Here is a 16,743-nt window from a genome sequence, read left to right on the forward strand (position 1 = left end):
TCATGTCACATGAATCAAGAAAGAAGAGTGTCTCTGATCGCAAACCTATCACCAATGTTCATGGTGTCAAGTTTCTTGAGTTGAATCCATCATCATCCACACCCTCTAGGGTTACTCGTTCCACTGCTGCAATTGCTTCTCCAGAATCATCTGGACCAACATCAAGGACTAGAAGAGCGCGAACCAAAGTTGTTGTAACCAAGAACAAGAAGCCTGATCCTGTTCAAGTAGACTCTGAGGACTCTGCTTCAAAAAAACATGATAATGCTGACAGAGTTCCTGATGTTGGAATTGATCAAGACATTGATCAATCTCTTGAAGTTCTTGCTGATTGTGCAACCGGGCCAAATGTCGCACCAAATGTGGAAACTCAGGGTGTGGAACCCAATCTGTCTCTACTTCTGTAATCACACCTCCAGGAAATGGAGATCATGAAGACAAAGATGATTCTACCAGTGAAAAGACAACTTCTGTGGAGGTCTCTGCACAGGTGACTCCTGAACCCTCTTCGAAGAAGGGTAAGGAGAAGAAGAATGTTGTTTCTGAAAATGAAGAATCTGATGATGAGGTTTTAATCTAGAAGCTTTGGAGTGATTTTTCGATCATCAAGTTAGTATTATTCAAGAAGCTTCTGTGCGCCGCTCAAGGAATATATCAAGTGTGATCAAGTTGGCTTCAGAAGATTAGATTTAAAGATTAATTGTGGAAGTTTTTATCTTTTGTTTAAATCTTGTGAGATAAGATTTGTTGCATATTTAAAAGATACACTTCCTGTTTTCTGTGGACTCTTTGTTCGTTCAAACCCATCGAGGACAAGGCCTGAAGAACTATTACTTAAGAAGACCAAAACCTAATTGCTTGGTGTGCTTCGTGTTGTGTGATTAGGGCTTTGTTATTTTGAGTTCGCACTTGTTTTTGTAACTGTCTCAGCAGCTTTAGGTTCTTTTTTTAGCTGAGAGAGCATTTGTTTAGTCGTTTGATCTTGAGATCTGTCTTTACTCTTAGTTGTAAGAGGTCAATCACTGTGGCAGTGATTGTGTGAGAAAGTGAGAGGGGCTGTCATACTTAGGGAGAAGACTAAGTAATAACCACGCGTAGAGATAGGTAGAAAAGGCAGTGAACAAGGGCTGTTCAGTTAAGACCTTTTGTGTACTTGATTCTCTATAATAGTGGATTATCTTTCTCGGGTGAAAATCCTCAGGACGTAGGTGATATTGTACCGAACTGGGTTACCAATCTCATGTGTTTATTTTTCCATACTACACTTTAACTTGCATATCTAAACATTGTTATTTTCAACTTGTTGTACAAGATGTCTTAGACATCGTGTAGAACATCTGTCCTACGAGTGCTAACATTTCACTTTTATTGTATCAGATGCCATTAGGTCCAAAGTGACCACTAGATGAACATCTCTGTAGAGGTTAAAATCCTAAATGATAGAAAAGAGTTTATCCAAGACACCCAAGTAAGCAACTCCCTGAGTCAAAGCAACCTCCCATCAACTTTCAACTAGTTGAGAACTCTAAACTTAAGTTGCTTGTGCTCTTTTGTGGGGAGAGGGGTTTGGTGAATCACGATCCCTCCTCAATATCATGGGAATGGAAAGTGAAACAAGTTCCTCGACATCGAAAATAGTGATATTAGTTTGATCATGCTCCTCACCCGCTTTTTTTAAGAAGAAACTTCACGGATTTCCTCTTCGGTGGTGTTCTTCAGACCTGAATTCTTCGCCAATGCTGATGTGTGAAAAAGAGGGCGCCATGTGTGTGTGTGTGTGGGGGGGGGGGTTATACAATGCAGAGGTGGAGATTCATGTTTCTTGTACTTTGGAAATCTCTAGTACCAAGTGCCACCTCCTTTAAAGTAGAGTATATTGAGGGGTTTAGTTGGTCGATTTTGTAATTGTAAAACTAGAAGTAAAGTGAGTAAGATCAATAAGCGATAACTAAATTCTCGGAAGCCATCATTAAAATTTTATATATCATCTTAGACCACAAAATATATTTGACTCAACATTTTCATTTCCTTCGTAAAATCATAATCAAAAGCTTGAATTACGATTCTTGATTCACTACTAGAACAAGAATCCAAAATATAATTGGTTCATGAGTAAGAAAACGCGCGTAAACTTGAAAACTCAAATAGTCTGGGTCACGAAATCCTCAAGTAATTTGAGAATCCTCTCCATTATTAAACCTCTTAGATTATGATTAAACACTGAACACAAATTCAAACTCAATATAAGCGATATTAATTTGAATACAAATTAAAATCAATCATGAAGAAGATCAAATCAACTTTATTAAACAAGAAGAATTAAACCCCCAAAATAAGATCTTTGATCTGAATACAATTTAAGAACAAAAACTTAAGATTGACCAAAGATTTCAAAAAACAATTATTTTAGGGCTCAACATCCTTAGAGGTAGAATTGGCCTCCTTGGGGGCATTTGACTCCTTCGGAGACTTGGATGTTTTGGGAGCCTTACCAGCTTTCTTCTCAAACAGCAGCGCTGGGTTGATTTTAGGGACAACACCACCATAAGCAATGGTGACCCCATCCAACAATTTCCCCAGCTCTTCATCGTTCCTAACTGCCAGCATAATGTGCCTCGGACTAATCTGTTTCTTCATATTGTCAAGAGCAGCATTTCCAGACAACTCAAGAACCTGAGCAACCACATACACATGAAAACAATAGGGTTGGAAATCAATTGAAAAATAAAAAAAATTAAAACATAATTGAAAGAGAAATGAAAAGTTACCTCAGCAGTCAGATATTCGAGAGTAGCAGCCATGTAAACAGAAGCACTAGTACCAACACGCTTAGCGTACCTTCCTTTCTTAAGGTAACGTCCAATCCTCCCGACGGGGAATTGGAGACCAGCCTTCATTGACCTTGAAACCGGCTTTTTCTTTAGGCCTCCTTTCTTTCTCCCTCCAACACCTTTCTTCACCTTCCTAGTGGTGTCCATGGTGACACTAGATTCTTACCGTGACTTGTGCGGGATGAAGTGTTTCTAGTATGTCGATGGGGAAGGGAAGACGACGATGTAATTGGAGAAGTATTAAGCGTGGTTTTATAGAGGATGAGTGTTGTTTGGATGTGGCATTAAGCAAATGGTGATCGTTGGATTTGATCTTATCACGATTATAGATGATTTAAAACAGTGATCCGTGTGTTTTCAGTTAAACCAATCAGACGCCACCTATATAATTCTAGACTATCTCAATTCCTCATATATTGAAGTCAAATATAAAATACATAAAATCCTTTAGACTTTTAAATTAATGAAAATATTAATTAATTATTAAATAAATTTTACATAATTAATTATATTAACTACTAACTATAATATATCTCAATTTAGCATATACAAATTAGAATATTAAATATTTAAATCATTTAAATTTTAATTGAGAAAGGAAAGTAATTATTATTTTTATTTTAATATATATAAATATATATATGTAATATTTTAAGTATTAAATTTAGTTAATATAAAAGTCAAGCTCTCTTGACCTTCATATTAATATAAAAGTCAAGCTCTCTTGACCTTCATATTAATGACAATAAATTTCATTATTAATAAATTTTAAATTATACCAACTATTAATTGTACAATATCTCAATTTCACTAGCCAAAATATTAATTAGTTATTTAATTTTTTCATATTATTAATTATATTAAATAGTAACTAAATAATATCTTAACAATTGAAAATTATATTATTAAATATGAAAATCATTTAATATTTTATTATTAATAATTTTTTAAGAAATTAATTCAAAACAATAAAATAAAACCAAATAACATTTTAAAACTCTTCTTTATAATATATATATATATATATATATATATATCAATATTTCTTTAAGAAAGAAAAAAGTTATAATGATAATAAAGGGGGACCAAGGTAACAATCTCCTCAAGGAAGAGTAAAAGTAGCGCACCCACCTCTAAAATAAAGAGGGATCAAGGAACCTTTAGTACATATATATATATATATAGTTAGTTAGTTAAAATTTATGAATATCTTTCATATTAATAATTATGTGAAGTATTAATTTTAAGATATAGAAAATTCTCATATGTAAAAGTGAAGTATTAATTATGAGAATGGTATTGTAACTAGGAATAAGGCCAGATTAGTTGCTCAAGGTTACACTCAGATTGAAGGAATTGACTTTGATGAGACTCTTTCTCATGTTGCTCGTTTGGAATCAATCAGATTATTATTGGGAGTAGCATGTCTGCTGAAGTTCAGACTGTATCAGATGGATGTGAAAAATGCATTTTTAAAAGGCTAATTGAATGAGGAGGTATATGTGGAACAACCAAAAGGCTTCATAGATCCAACGTTTCCAGAACATGTGTACAAATTGAGAAAGGCTCTATATGGACTTAAGCAAGCTCCTAGGGCTTGGTATGAAAGATTGACTGAATTTCTGAAAAATAAAGGGTTTAACAAAGGAGGGATAGACAAGACCTTATTTGTGAAGAATGACATTTGAAATCATATGATAGTTCAAATATATGTAGATGACATTGTGTTTGGCGGGATGTCAGACTAGATGGTAGATCATTTTGTCCAACAAATGAAGTCAGAGTTTGAAATGAGCTTGGTTGGTGAACTGAACTACATTTTGGGGCTACATGTGACGCAGATAGAAGATTCTATGTCCAATGCACAGAGAAAATATGTCGAGGAGTTGGTTAGAAAGTTTGGATTTGAAGGTTCTTCTCATAAGAGATGAGGAAAGCACACAATGATTTTATCCTGGTTCACTTGATAAATCTCTCAAGCTAATCCAGTCCACCCGTTAAGGTGATTTCTTCCTTCTTAGAATGAAGACAGTCCACTAATCAGAGTTTGTTACAACTGCACTTGCAACCTGCAAAGTGACTAACAATACAATGACTTAGCTATCACTAAGATTCACTCTTTTAGTCTTCTCAAGGATCTAACCAACCTTGGTCTCCTTAAGGAAAAACAAACAACTGTTTAAGAGTTTGGGTTTACAAAGAATTGCTTCTCAGAAAGCTAAAGTAAACACAATAAAATCAGTTTGAAGAAAGATTGCTAAGAGAATATTTGAATATTTCTTGAGCTTTAACAAAGTTTCTTGGTGGCATCTTTCAATCTTCAGCCTCTTTATATACTCCAAGGATTAGGGTTTGGACGTTGCATGGAATGCTACCGTTGGAGGGCAGATCTGGGATTTCCAGGTTCTGCTATGGCTGAACACATTAGGTAAGGTCGTCAGGATAGTACAATTGCTTTTGTACTTTGGATAGTGACATGACCTTTATCCTAGTTGACTTCTGATCAGAGTGACGCTTCATGTTGGAACTTGTGAAGCTTGTTGATCAGAGTCAGAGGGAAGCTTGGATCCTCTGACCTTTGTAACTAGGGGTGCACATGGGTTGGGTTGGATGGATTTTGGTCAAAATAAAATCCGAACCGATCAAAATTTTCTGGGTTGGGTTGGGTTGGATTTCACGAATTTCTTCTTCGGACCCGATCCGAACCAACCCGACGAAGTTAGGATTGAGTTGGATGGATTGATTGGGTCACTATATTAAAATAATAATATATCTGAAATATTAAAAAATCTTGCAAATATTATTATAAATTCAGAAAAAATTATAAAAAATACTAAATATGTTATAATACTAAATAGCATGAAAATGACACAAAAAGTTATGTCAAATAGCATGAAATAATACCACATAAATGACATATAACCAAATATCATGAAAACATAAAACTTCATTACCAAATGACATGAAACAATCTAACATAAATAGTACCTAAAAAGTGAAAAGCAACACTAAATGTCATGCCATGACACCTAGAACTTAGATGTCTCCACCATGCCAAATAATATATATAGACATGTAACAAATAACTACGAATAAATACTCTAAGTTCAAATATGACAAATAACTACAAATACTTAAGTCTCAAAGTTTCAAAAAGTCATCACTCTAACACTAGCACTCCAAGTATGAGTAAAATTATAAAAAAAATTATTATTATATGTATGGATTATGGGTTGGATTGGATGGATTTGAACTGAATCCGAAATCCGATCCGAACTTGGTTGGGTTGTAGTAAAATCCATCCGATTAACCCGATTACCCGATCCAACCCGCATTTTTTCTATTGGATCGGATTGGGTTGGACGGATTCATTGGATCTACCCGACCCATCGTAACTTCTGCTTCTGGACTCAGAAGAGAAGTACTTGGTCTTCAGAGCCAGCTTACTCTTGGACTTCAGAGTCTTCACTTCTCAGCTTCTGAACCTTCAGAACTTCTGGACCTTCAGAGCTTCTGGACCTTCAGAGCTTCTGAACCTTTAGAGCGTCTGGATCTTCAGAGCGTCTGGACCTTCAAAACTTCAAGTGATCTGAATCCATATCAGAGCTTAACTATCTTCAGATCTTCTGAAGCTTTTTTTACTGTTCAGATTGAACATAGAGAGTGCGAAAGCGTTGCGTAGGTTACTCTTTGAGCATAGTGCTTCTGATTTATGTGTAATTAGACTAGAGTCAGAGCCTGTCATTTAAACACTCAGAAAACAACGTTAGAGTACCATAATTGTTCATACATAATAGTTAACGTGTAATCATCAAAACATAGAGTTGTACTACATGATCAAAACTTGATCTTACAATCTCCCCCTTTTTGATGATGACAAAACCAAGTATTTTGATGAACAATTCTTAAACAATAAACTGAATTCACTCAGATTTTAGAGAATAGAGATAAACTTATCCTGAGGTGAATGGTTTATGTTGCTCATTTTGAATCCAAGTCATAGCTTGATTTTGAGCTTAGCCCCCCTGAATCTAAGACTTAATGAAAACATTAGTAATATCTAGATTCTGAGCTAAATAATAAAAGAGTTCAGAGTGAGAATTTATGACATAGATAGAATGAGAATATCAGAGCGCATAAGTATTCAGAGTCATGAGCAGGGTAAAGGTAATAGAGTCAACCAATATCACTTCAGAAGAAGTGAAAATGTATTCCTTGTATTTGCCCAGTGACAGATCTATGGTCATAAAGGTGGAACTCTTGAATTCTTCAAAAGAAAAAGAAATCACACTAACACAGCTTACACATCAAAAACTGGGTTGTACTCCCCCTTTTTGTCATAAGCAAAAAGCATGGGGTGTGAAAAACTTAGTTTGAAGTACAAGGTACTCCCCCTTAGAGAAGGTCTAAGTTTAAAAAGATGGAGTAAATAAATAAAAAGATTAAAGAAAAATGTATTTAATTAATGAATTAATGCATATGCAGAGCGTTTACCACCGGCCAAGGAGTTAAAGGTAAGCATCTGTTACCAATAAGTAATCCTCGAGAAACTGCTTCAGCATTAACTTCTTGAGACTGAACGGAGCTTATAAATAGCAGTTAAAGCATAACAGTCTTCACATCTCATTTGCACTGGAAATCAACATTGCAATGGCATCCTTCATAGCTTGCATCGAGGAACTAAGGAAGAGGGCCTTTGATGAAGATCTCTTCATCAACGTGCGCCATCCACAAGAGCCATGTGTCTATAGTCTGACAAACCAACTACTAGGCATGGGCTTAAGTCCAGAAATGGACAACATCCTCAGAGGCTTCCTTGCGTTTGTAGAGGAGCTTCAAGATCTCTTCCAGCGGGAGCTAGATAACTCTGCCAAAAGACAAGCGACGGAGACTGCATTGGAGACAATGGCAGAGGGTTCTGAGAGGCAGGAAGTGCGGCAGAGCTTGGTCTAACTAGAGTGTAGGCAGCATCGTCTGGAGCTTGAGAAAGCAGCGATGCGTAGGCAGTGTAGATCATTGAGGAAAAATCCTCCTTTTTAAATGTATGGATGCATGTGTATGAAAAATGTTACTAATAAAAGAAGCTTGTTTGTTGATTAATGTGTATGAGTAAAAACTACGTGATAATGAACAAGTAATTATGCAAGCACATAGAAAATAAAACTATAATCTGATAAAAGAAACAGAGTTAAAAACGAAAACATAGTAACATAGTAGAAAGAAAACAGAAGAAAAAAGAGAGTTCTTAAAACTAAGGCTTGGGTGTTCTCTTCAGAAGTTCTGTGCACATCTCTTGAAGACTCTGGAGAAGAGCCTCTTGAGAATCAAGTCGTCTTTCAATGAGATCAAGTCTTGAGTCTGACTGAACTTGAGCAGACGGAGGAGCTTGATCAGAGTGAGGAACTTGAGCAGAGGTGGAGGCTATATCAGTAAACGGAGTGATCACAAGTGCTTGATTCCTGAGACATCAACTTCAGCTTGTAGTCTAGCAGCCTGTTCCAGAGCTTCCAACCTTGCAGCTTCGCGTTGTTCAGCTTCAAACCGTGCTGCCGCTTCTTCTTGCTCTTTCTTCTTCCTTGCTTCTTCAATAGCAGCATGGAGCTGGTCTCTTAACATCTGTTCATTCAGTGCTTCTCTTCTTCTGAAGCGTTGGCTGGCAGCTTCGACTCTTTGATCCCTTTCAGCAGTAAGGAAACCCATCATCACTGTAACTTGGTCAAGTATCCAAGAACATAGACGATCCCAGTCTTCAGCAACCATGTCTGGTTTCTCACTGAGGTCAGTGCGACCATGCACATTGCGATCCCTTAAAGATTCTTCATGATTAAATAAGTTGATGCAATCAAGGAGGGTGTTTGGTCCAAGACAGGTATAGGGAACGATTGAGAGATTGGTCTCGGGTGAGGAAGGATGATTGCTATTAGTAGCTTCAGAGACAGCCTGAGGAGAACCAATATACAGAGTCTGAAGTGCAGAGGTATTGATCTCAGGTGTAAGACCCTAACCTTTACTATGTAATGCTTAAGTGATTTATTCAATAAAAATGAAGTTTCTAGTGAAGTTTGATTTAATTGTTTGTCTATCTGTGACCTTGTATGAATTTGTGAGAGGTCTTAACGACCTTTTCTAGAGAATCTTCCTTCATGAGAGTTGTAGCTCTCTGAGTTAGCTAAATTCTCCAATTGATTTCGTGTCAATCTGATATCTGTAGCTCAAGATAATTGAATTTTAGTGAGCGAAGGTCTGGCTGTGCCAGCGATTTTTTTGTTGATATCATAACTTTTTAATTTCGAATTTACCTTTGATTTTTAGAGAAAGAGTGAGGGTTTTAATTGAGTTTCCGGTCTGATTACTTGGAACTTAGTGGGCCAAGAGAGTTGACTTGGATCGGGCTTGAAAGAAAAAAAAAACCCTAGGCCTAGTTGTGTGAGAGTCGCCGGCCACTAAAGGGGAAAGGGGGGGATTTCCTTGTTTTTCTTTCTCCAAAACCCTATACCTGATTCAGAAGGCTCACACACTCAGTAGCCTACGTGAAACTCAGAATAAAAGAAGAGAGAAAGAAGAGGAGAAGAAACCGAGAGAAAGGGAGAGAAAACGCGAGAGAGATCGAGAGAGTGGAAGAGAGAAAGCGAGTGAGAGGGAGAGATCGAGTGGGAGAGGAAGAAGGGGCGTGGACAGCAGCTCTTGATCATCTTTTCATCTAAAAAACTTCTGTTTTTCATCACCCAACTAGCAAGGTAAGGGCTGGTCTTAGGTTGGGTAGAATGATTAGGTTTTTGCTATGAGAATTTTTATGAGAATAGATGTGTTATTGATTGTCTTGCATGAGTTCTATGATCATAAATGTTGCTGGACCTTTATGCTTGAAAACCATGTTTGTTAGGGATTCTTGGCTTAGAGTTTGAATCAGGTTGAATCAAGTAGGAACCCTAGACTTGAACATACGTAAAGAAATTTTGAGGCCGAAGGGACGCTGCCAGTTTCCTGTGCTGGACAGCGAACTTCGAGGTCCAATATCACTCAGTTCTGGCATTCAAATGAAAATTCAGTGAACTAAGAAGTTGTAGGATGTTTAATCCGCTTTCCAGGCGTATAAAGAACGTAATTTTTGGTTTAGTAATGAGTCCTGGAGAACGTTTTTAGTAACTGATGTACCTTCTGTTTTTCCTGCGCTAGACATCAAACTTCGTGGTTCAATATGACCTAGTTCCGATTTTCAAACGAAAAAGTGGTCAACTAGAAAGTTGTAGTATTTTAAATTCACTTCCCAGATATGTGTAGAACGTAACTATTGGTTGCGAAATGAGTTCTGTAGAACATTTTTAGTGACTATGGTTTTTGCTGTATTTTTTAGAAAACGACCGTGATATTTAATTTCAGAAAAACTTGTATCCATCTGCTATTTAGTTAGTTGTCATTTGAAATTATGAACATTTTGCTCAATGGTACTATTTAACGTAATTGCCTGACTGAGATTTATTTAAGAAGGTCGCTCATCCAGCTGTAATCCCTTCTGCTGTTGATTATATTTCTTGTTGTTTATGTTTTATCCGACGTTGAACTGTTAAGACTCTAGGATGACTTTAGAGCCGGTAACAAAGAGAATGTGATTAATCGCTTGCAAGTGAAATGAGAATTAATGGAACATAGGTCTAGGTGAGACTATGTACCATGAGAACGATGGTGCCGTTAGAGACAAACGGTAGCTTGCACGCGAGGGATTCAAAGAATCATAGCAATCATTCATTCAAGTCACGCATATATCAGACAATCAATTCAATCAGCATATAATCCAACCAAACACATGTCCAAAGTAAGTACTAAACTCAAGCCCTTATAATGAAGGTAAACTCAGTCCTCCGCTGACCTGGATATCCAATGCAATTGAATATAAGTTCGGAGACTCCTCGTTTTAGCGCCATTTCCTTCATGATGCCTGGCGACGATCTCTTTGATTAAGTTCTCGTACAACCATTCATTCTGCAACGATTTATGATGTTATAGCGCTACTCCTAGAGTGTAATATATGTTACTTGAGTTATGTCTTGCTCTTACTTTTTCTACATGCATACGCACTTATTAAGTGACTTCTCATTAATCATCTACTTTAGTTGATTATTCTAAGGTTCCTTTAACTACTTCATATAGACACCTTACTAAGTTCTCTTATCATTCTTAGTCATCTAGGTTAGATTATGCTCTTAAAGACTTTAGTAAACTTCTAATTAGCATAGTTAGCTACATTTAGGTTAGATTATCATTAAACTAGTTATTATATCCTAGTTCTTTTGTCTTGTACTAAACTATTTTATTTCCATTACTGATTATGGTCTACTTAAGTTACAATTTCCCTAATTACTTTCTTACTTACATCATTATCTAACTTCATTAACACTTAGCTTAATCAATTAATCTCACACTAACATTAGTCATTCACCTTATTTAATCACCTTATCTAATTCTTTACTTAATTCTTTTTCTACTATCATCTAATTATTTCATACTAATCTGATTTAACCTTACTTGATTTTGATCATCCACTAATTATCATCATTAACTTAATTAAGTCTAATCAACCACTAATTAGCTATATTAGTCCTAATTAATCAAGATTAGCTACACTTAACATTAGTCATTTTCCTTAATTAATCCTCTAATGATCCTAATTAAGCATATTACTAATCTCCACTTAATTATTTTCTACCAAATGCTATCATCATCTAATTACCTCACATTAATCTAGTTTAGCCTCACTTAATCATGTTCTATCACTAATTACTACCATTACCTTATTTAAGTCTAATTAGTCACTAATTAGCCATATTAAACCTAACAAGTTATGATCAGCAACAATTAACACTTTTCTTTTTCATTATAAATCTGATTATGGCCTTAGCAACATTAAAAACTATTATAATCTATTAACTAACCATTTTCTCAATTAATCTTCCATGATTAGTGTTCTTTATGGCATAAAATGAAAACTTCTATCACAAAGTCTAGACTTAGCTTATTCCTTCTTACTTTCAGGTCTGATTCTACTTTTCCAAACTATCATGCATCCTAATGCAGAAGTTACAGGTCTGTAATGTGTTGTTTTACCACCTCCATAGTCGTTGCCATGGAAGCCAGGAAGGGAAAAATCAAGACTTTCATTTCTATGCTCTTTCTTATACTTTCAGACCCTGAAAACTTCCTAATATCATTTCCAATTATCAGAAAAACGTTTCAAGTTAATCCTAGCTGTTCAGGAAGCTACAGAACTCAATAAACTTGGCTTGTATGTTCATTTTTTTGTTCAATTCGAAAATGATACTTCCAGAGCCTAAAACTATGTCTTTCATGTCCTAAATACTGAAAAAGAGATTAAGAATACGTTTGGAAAGGCTAGAACGAACCAGAATCAAGTTTCACGATTTTTCCGGCGAGAAGGCTCGCCGGAGAAGATGACCGGAGCTGCGTTTTTCTCAGCTTTTGAGGAATAAGGGACCAGGTTCAGGTGCGTATCGTTTCCAGCAAGAGAATGGCAGTGGTTTCGTGTAGTGGGTCGATCGGACGGAGGAGAAAAAGCCAATTGCAGGTCCCATGAACTCGCCGGTTTCTGGGCAGGTTCGCCGGAGAGTTTTCTGCTCCTTCTCCCTCGCGATTTCTTGACCAAATCTTCTCAAATTTTGCCCATAATTACTCTATGATCTTACAGAAACAGAATCGGACAGATTTGGAGTGGAATTGATGAGAGAAAATGAAGATTCGAAGAGGAGAAGCTTTGAAGCTTCAATTCTCGAATTTGAGAGAACTGAGGGCTTCTCACTCTGTCCCTCACGTTTCTGAGTTTAATATTAGTGTCCTAGGACCCCTGAAGCTTCAGAACTCACGAATTTATAGACCTAGGAGTGATTAAGCTAAGAATCATGGTTATCTCTTTAAGCATGTTGTCTCACCAATGGAGTTTCATGCAAGGTGATTAATCCCTAATCTTTGAGCAGGTCTGAAGCTCATTTATGGGCTGGAAATGTGCAGGGTATATTTCAGAAAATGTTTCAGTTTTGCTTGGCACAATGATGATAGTGAATAGTTTACTATTCATTCCTATTTGTCATGATGACTATTTTGTTGTTTTATGGAGTAAATAGTGTTAGAATTAAATGTTTGGAATGATGAATTCATATGGTGAAGGGATTCCATGCGTGGAATCAAGTTTCAGAAGGAATAATGCAATGGTTTTCATGATGTAATGGCATGTACATGTGCTATGCATCATAATGCATTGAACTTTGTGGAAATGATTGTCTTTTGTTGGTTTGTGAAGGTAATGATGGTGGGGAATAAATGCTTGGCTGAAGTTTATGGTGAAGTAAGAGAGTTGTCAGTGTAATCAGATTTTGGAGAAGGCTTGGATGAGTATTTTTGGGTATTAAAGTATACACATGTGATACCAAGTTTCAAGAGTGTACTAATGGAGTTGGATGGTGATGTCATGGTCTTTTAGCCTTATTTGTATGTCATGGTCGCTTATGAAATTTAAGTTTTATGACAGTTAGTTAGTTAGACTAGCGCATCCTCACATCACACAACCCACCAAAACACCTTGGTCAATCACATACATCCGAAGATGTACAATCACATGGATACGCAATGATCCACAAATCACAATTCTCACGGTGACCGCAGTCAACCAAATCACGAGGATCCACTGATCCACAAAATCTCCCTCGCGTGCAAGCTACCGTTTGTCTCTAACGGCACCATCGTTCTCATGGCCCATAGTCTTCACTAGACCTATGACCGATTAATCACATTTACTTGCAAGCGAGTTATAATCTCATTCTCTTTGTATTTAAGGCTCTAAAGTCAGTCCTAGAGTCTTATCAACTTTAACGACAAATAATAAACATAACGACAATAGATATTCACAACACCAATGGGAATTACGGCTAGTTGAACGATCCATGGTTCCTCAGTCAGGCAATATTCGTATATCATAGATATTCATAATCATATTCACATGCCTTTCACACATAAACCATGTCAAATTAATCAAGCAAAACATCAAATAGTACCATTGAGCAAGATGTTCAGAATTCAAAAGGACAACCAACTAAATAGCAGATGGATATAAGTTTTTCTGAATTTAAAGGTCACGGTCGTTTTCTAAAAAAAAATAGCAGAACCCACAATCACTAAAAATGTTCCACAGAACTCATTTCACAACCAAATTTTACGTTTTACACATATCTGGAAAGAGTATTTAAAATTCTACAACTTTCTAGTTCACCACGTTTTCGTTTGAAAATCAGAACTAGGTGATATTGGACCACGAAAGTTTCTGTCCAGTACAGGAAAAACAGCATGTACATTAGTTACTAAAAACGTTCTCCAGAACTCATTACTAAACCAAAAATTATGTTCTTTATACGTCTGGAAAGCTGATTAAAAATCCTACAATTTCTTATTTCACTGAATTTTCATTTGAACGCTACAACTGGGTGATATTGGACCTCGAAGTTCGCTGTCCAGCACAGAAATCTGACAGCGTCCCTTCGGCCTCATATTTCTTTACGAATGATCAAGTCTAGGGTTCCTATTTTGATTCAACCTGGTAAAACTCTAAGCCAAGCATCCTCAATAAACATGGTTTTCAAGCACAAAGGTGCAGCAACATACACTTTCACATATCTCACACACAAACATGCAATATCACAACTTTCTCATGGATTTCATGGTAAAGAATAACCCTAAGCAACTACCCGTTTCCTAGACCAGCCCTTACCTTGAATCCTTGTTCCGAAAAGAGGAAAGAATGCAGGTTCAGAACTCAGTCCCTTTCTGTCCGAGTCCCTTTCTTTCTTCTTCCTCCCTCGCGGTCTCACACTCTCTCGCGAACTCTCCCTCCTTCGCGTGGCACTCGACGGCGGTGATGGGGCTAGGGGCGGCGGCTCCTCCTTCTCTCACTCGGCTTTTCTCTCTTTTTCCCTCTGTGATTTATGTGAATATGGTGTAGGTGCAGTTCTGTTTCTGAGTGTGAAGGAAAAATAAGGGTTTTCCCCCTTAATCCCCATGCAACCCGCGGACCACAACCCATGGGTTAGGGTTGTTTTCTTTCTTTTCACTTAAGCCCAAACCCATATCTACCTTGGCCCACTAATCACACCCTTAATCAGGTCTGAACCTACTTAAAACCTAAACCTTTTTTGGTAAATTTACAAGGAAACTCGGAATTAAAAGAAAAACAATTCAATTAATTCGCTGGCATTGTAAAGTCAGAACCACGGTCACTAAAACGCAAATATCTTGAGGTACAGAGGTCGGAATGACCTGATTCTACTTCGATAATTTTCTTAACTTAAGGGTTACAAGTCTCATGAAGGACATTTTCCCAAATGAGGTCGTTAAGTCCCTCTAAAAAGTCACACAAGGTGACAGCTAAAATCTGTCAAAACTCAAACTTTGTCAAAACTTCCCTTTTTATTCAATTTTTCACTTGAATAATACAAAATGAGTTCAGGGCCTTACACTAGGTGCTTGCTTAGCCATACAATGCTTTCCTTAGTTTGTACACATGATATGTATGTTGAGGATCTATGAACCCTTTAGGTTGCTCAACATAAACTTCTTCACTCAAGTATCCATTCAAAAAAGCACTCTTAACATCCATCTGGTAGAGTTTGAACCTCAATAGAGATGCAACTCCAAACAACAATCTTATAGATTCCGGTCTAGCTACTGGTGCGAAAGTCTTATCAAAGTCAATTCCCTCTTTCTGTGTATACTCTTGAGCAACTAGTCTTGCTTTGTTTCTGGTGACAATCCCATTTTCATCAGACTTGTTTTTGAAGATCCATTTGGTGCCAATGATATTTACTCCTTCAGGTCTTTGTACCAAATCCCAAACTTCATTTCTTGTGAACTGATCAAGCTCTTCTTGCATTGCATTTATCAAGTACTCATCAGTAAGAGCTTCCTTCACATTACTGGGTTCTATCTTTGAGATGTAGCATCCATGAGAAATAAGACTTCTGGATCTGGTTGCTACTCCTTCCTGAAGCTCACCAATGATGTTTTCTTGAGGATGAATCTTTTGAATCCTGATGGATGGGGCTTTATTTGGAGTGGACATCTTGTCTTCTTGTTCATCTGCACTTGTCTCAGAATCATTGTCGAGGACAGTTGGTGGAACATCTGCACCATCATCATCTTCACTTAGATTGGACTCCTTTCTGGCACTAGGCTCATCATCTACAGTTACATTTACTGATTCCATCATGGTTTTTGTGCGAGAGTTAAATACCCTATAAGCTTTGTTATTCGTTGAGTGTCCCATGAATATTCCTTCATCACTCTTTGGATCCAGCTTCCTTCTTGGTTCACGATCAGCAAGAATATAACATTTGCTTCCAAATATGTGAAAATGCTTTGCTGTGGGCTTCCTTCCTTTCCATAATTCATACTGAGTAGAGGAAGTTCCAGCTCTAATGGTGACTCTAATATGAATGTAACAAGCAGTATTCATAGCCTCAGCCCAGAACTTGAGTTGAATCTTCTTGGCATGCAACATGACCCTAGCTGACTCTTGAAGAGTTCTATTCTTTCTTTCAACAACTCCATTCTGTTGTGGTGTGATGGGGGCTGAAAATTCATGATTGATTCCTTCTGATTCACAAAACTCAAAGAATTTTGAATTCTCAAACTCCCATCCATGGTCACTTCTGATCCTTACAATCACACAACTCTTCTCATTTTGAAGCCTCAGACAAAGATTCATGAAGATTTGAAAGGTGTCTGATTTTTCTCTGATGAACTCTCCATGTGTACCTGGAAAAATCATCAACACAGGCAAACACATACCTTTTACCTCCTAAGCTTTCAACCTGCATTGGACCCATGAGATCCATGTGTAACAGTTCCAGTACCT

General features: G+C 37.0%; 1 protein-coding gene across 1 annotated transcript; it reads right to left on the reverse strand.

Annotated features, from left to right (window-relative positions):
* Window positions 1-2,334: 2,334 nt before the first annotated feature.
* LOC130749407 (histone H2A.1-like) lies at window positions 2,335-3,192 on the reverse strand. Its single transcript, XM_057602763.1, has 2 exons — window positions 2,769-3,192; window positions 2,335-2,673 (listed from the first exon to the last, which is right to left on the reverse strand). The coding sequence occupies exons 1-2, from the start codon at window positions 2,976-2,978 to the stop codon at window positions 2,407-2,409; spliced, it is 477 nt and encodes a 158-aa protein (XP_057458746.1). The 5' UTR covers window positions 2,979-3,192; the 3' UTR covers window positions 2,335-2,406.
* Window positions 3,193-16,743: the final 13,551 nt, after the last annotated feature.

This window comes from Lotus japonicus, chromosome 3 (assembly GCF_012489685.1).
Source record: "Lotus japonicus ecotype B-129 chromosome 3, LjGifu_v1.2".
Lineage (NCBI taxonomy): Eukaryota > Viridiplantae > Streptophyta > Magnoliopsida > Fabales > Fabaceae > Lotus > Lotus japonicus.

Excerpts from the sequence above, each read along its gene's own strand:
- LOC130749407 (XM_057602763.1), bottom strand. The coding sequence starts at position 2,978 with ATGGACACCACTAGGAAGGTGAAGAAAGGTGTTGGAGGGAGAAAGAAA. Across the intron at positions 2,674-2,768 it reads TCGAATATCTGACTGCTGAG|GTTCTTGAGTTGTCTGGAAA; the intron begins GTAACTTTTCAT and ends GTGGTTGCTCAG.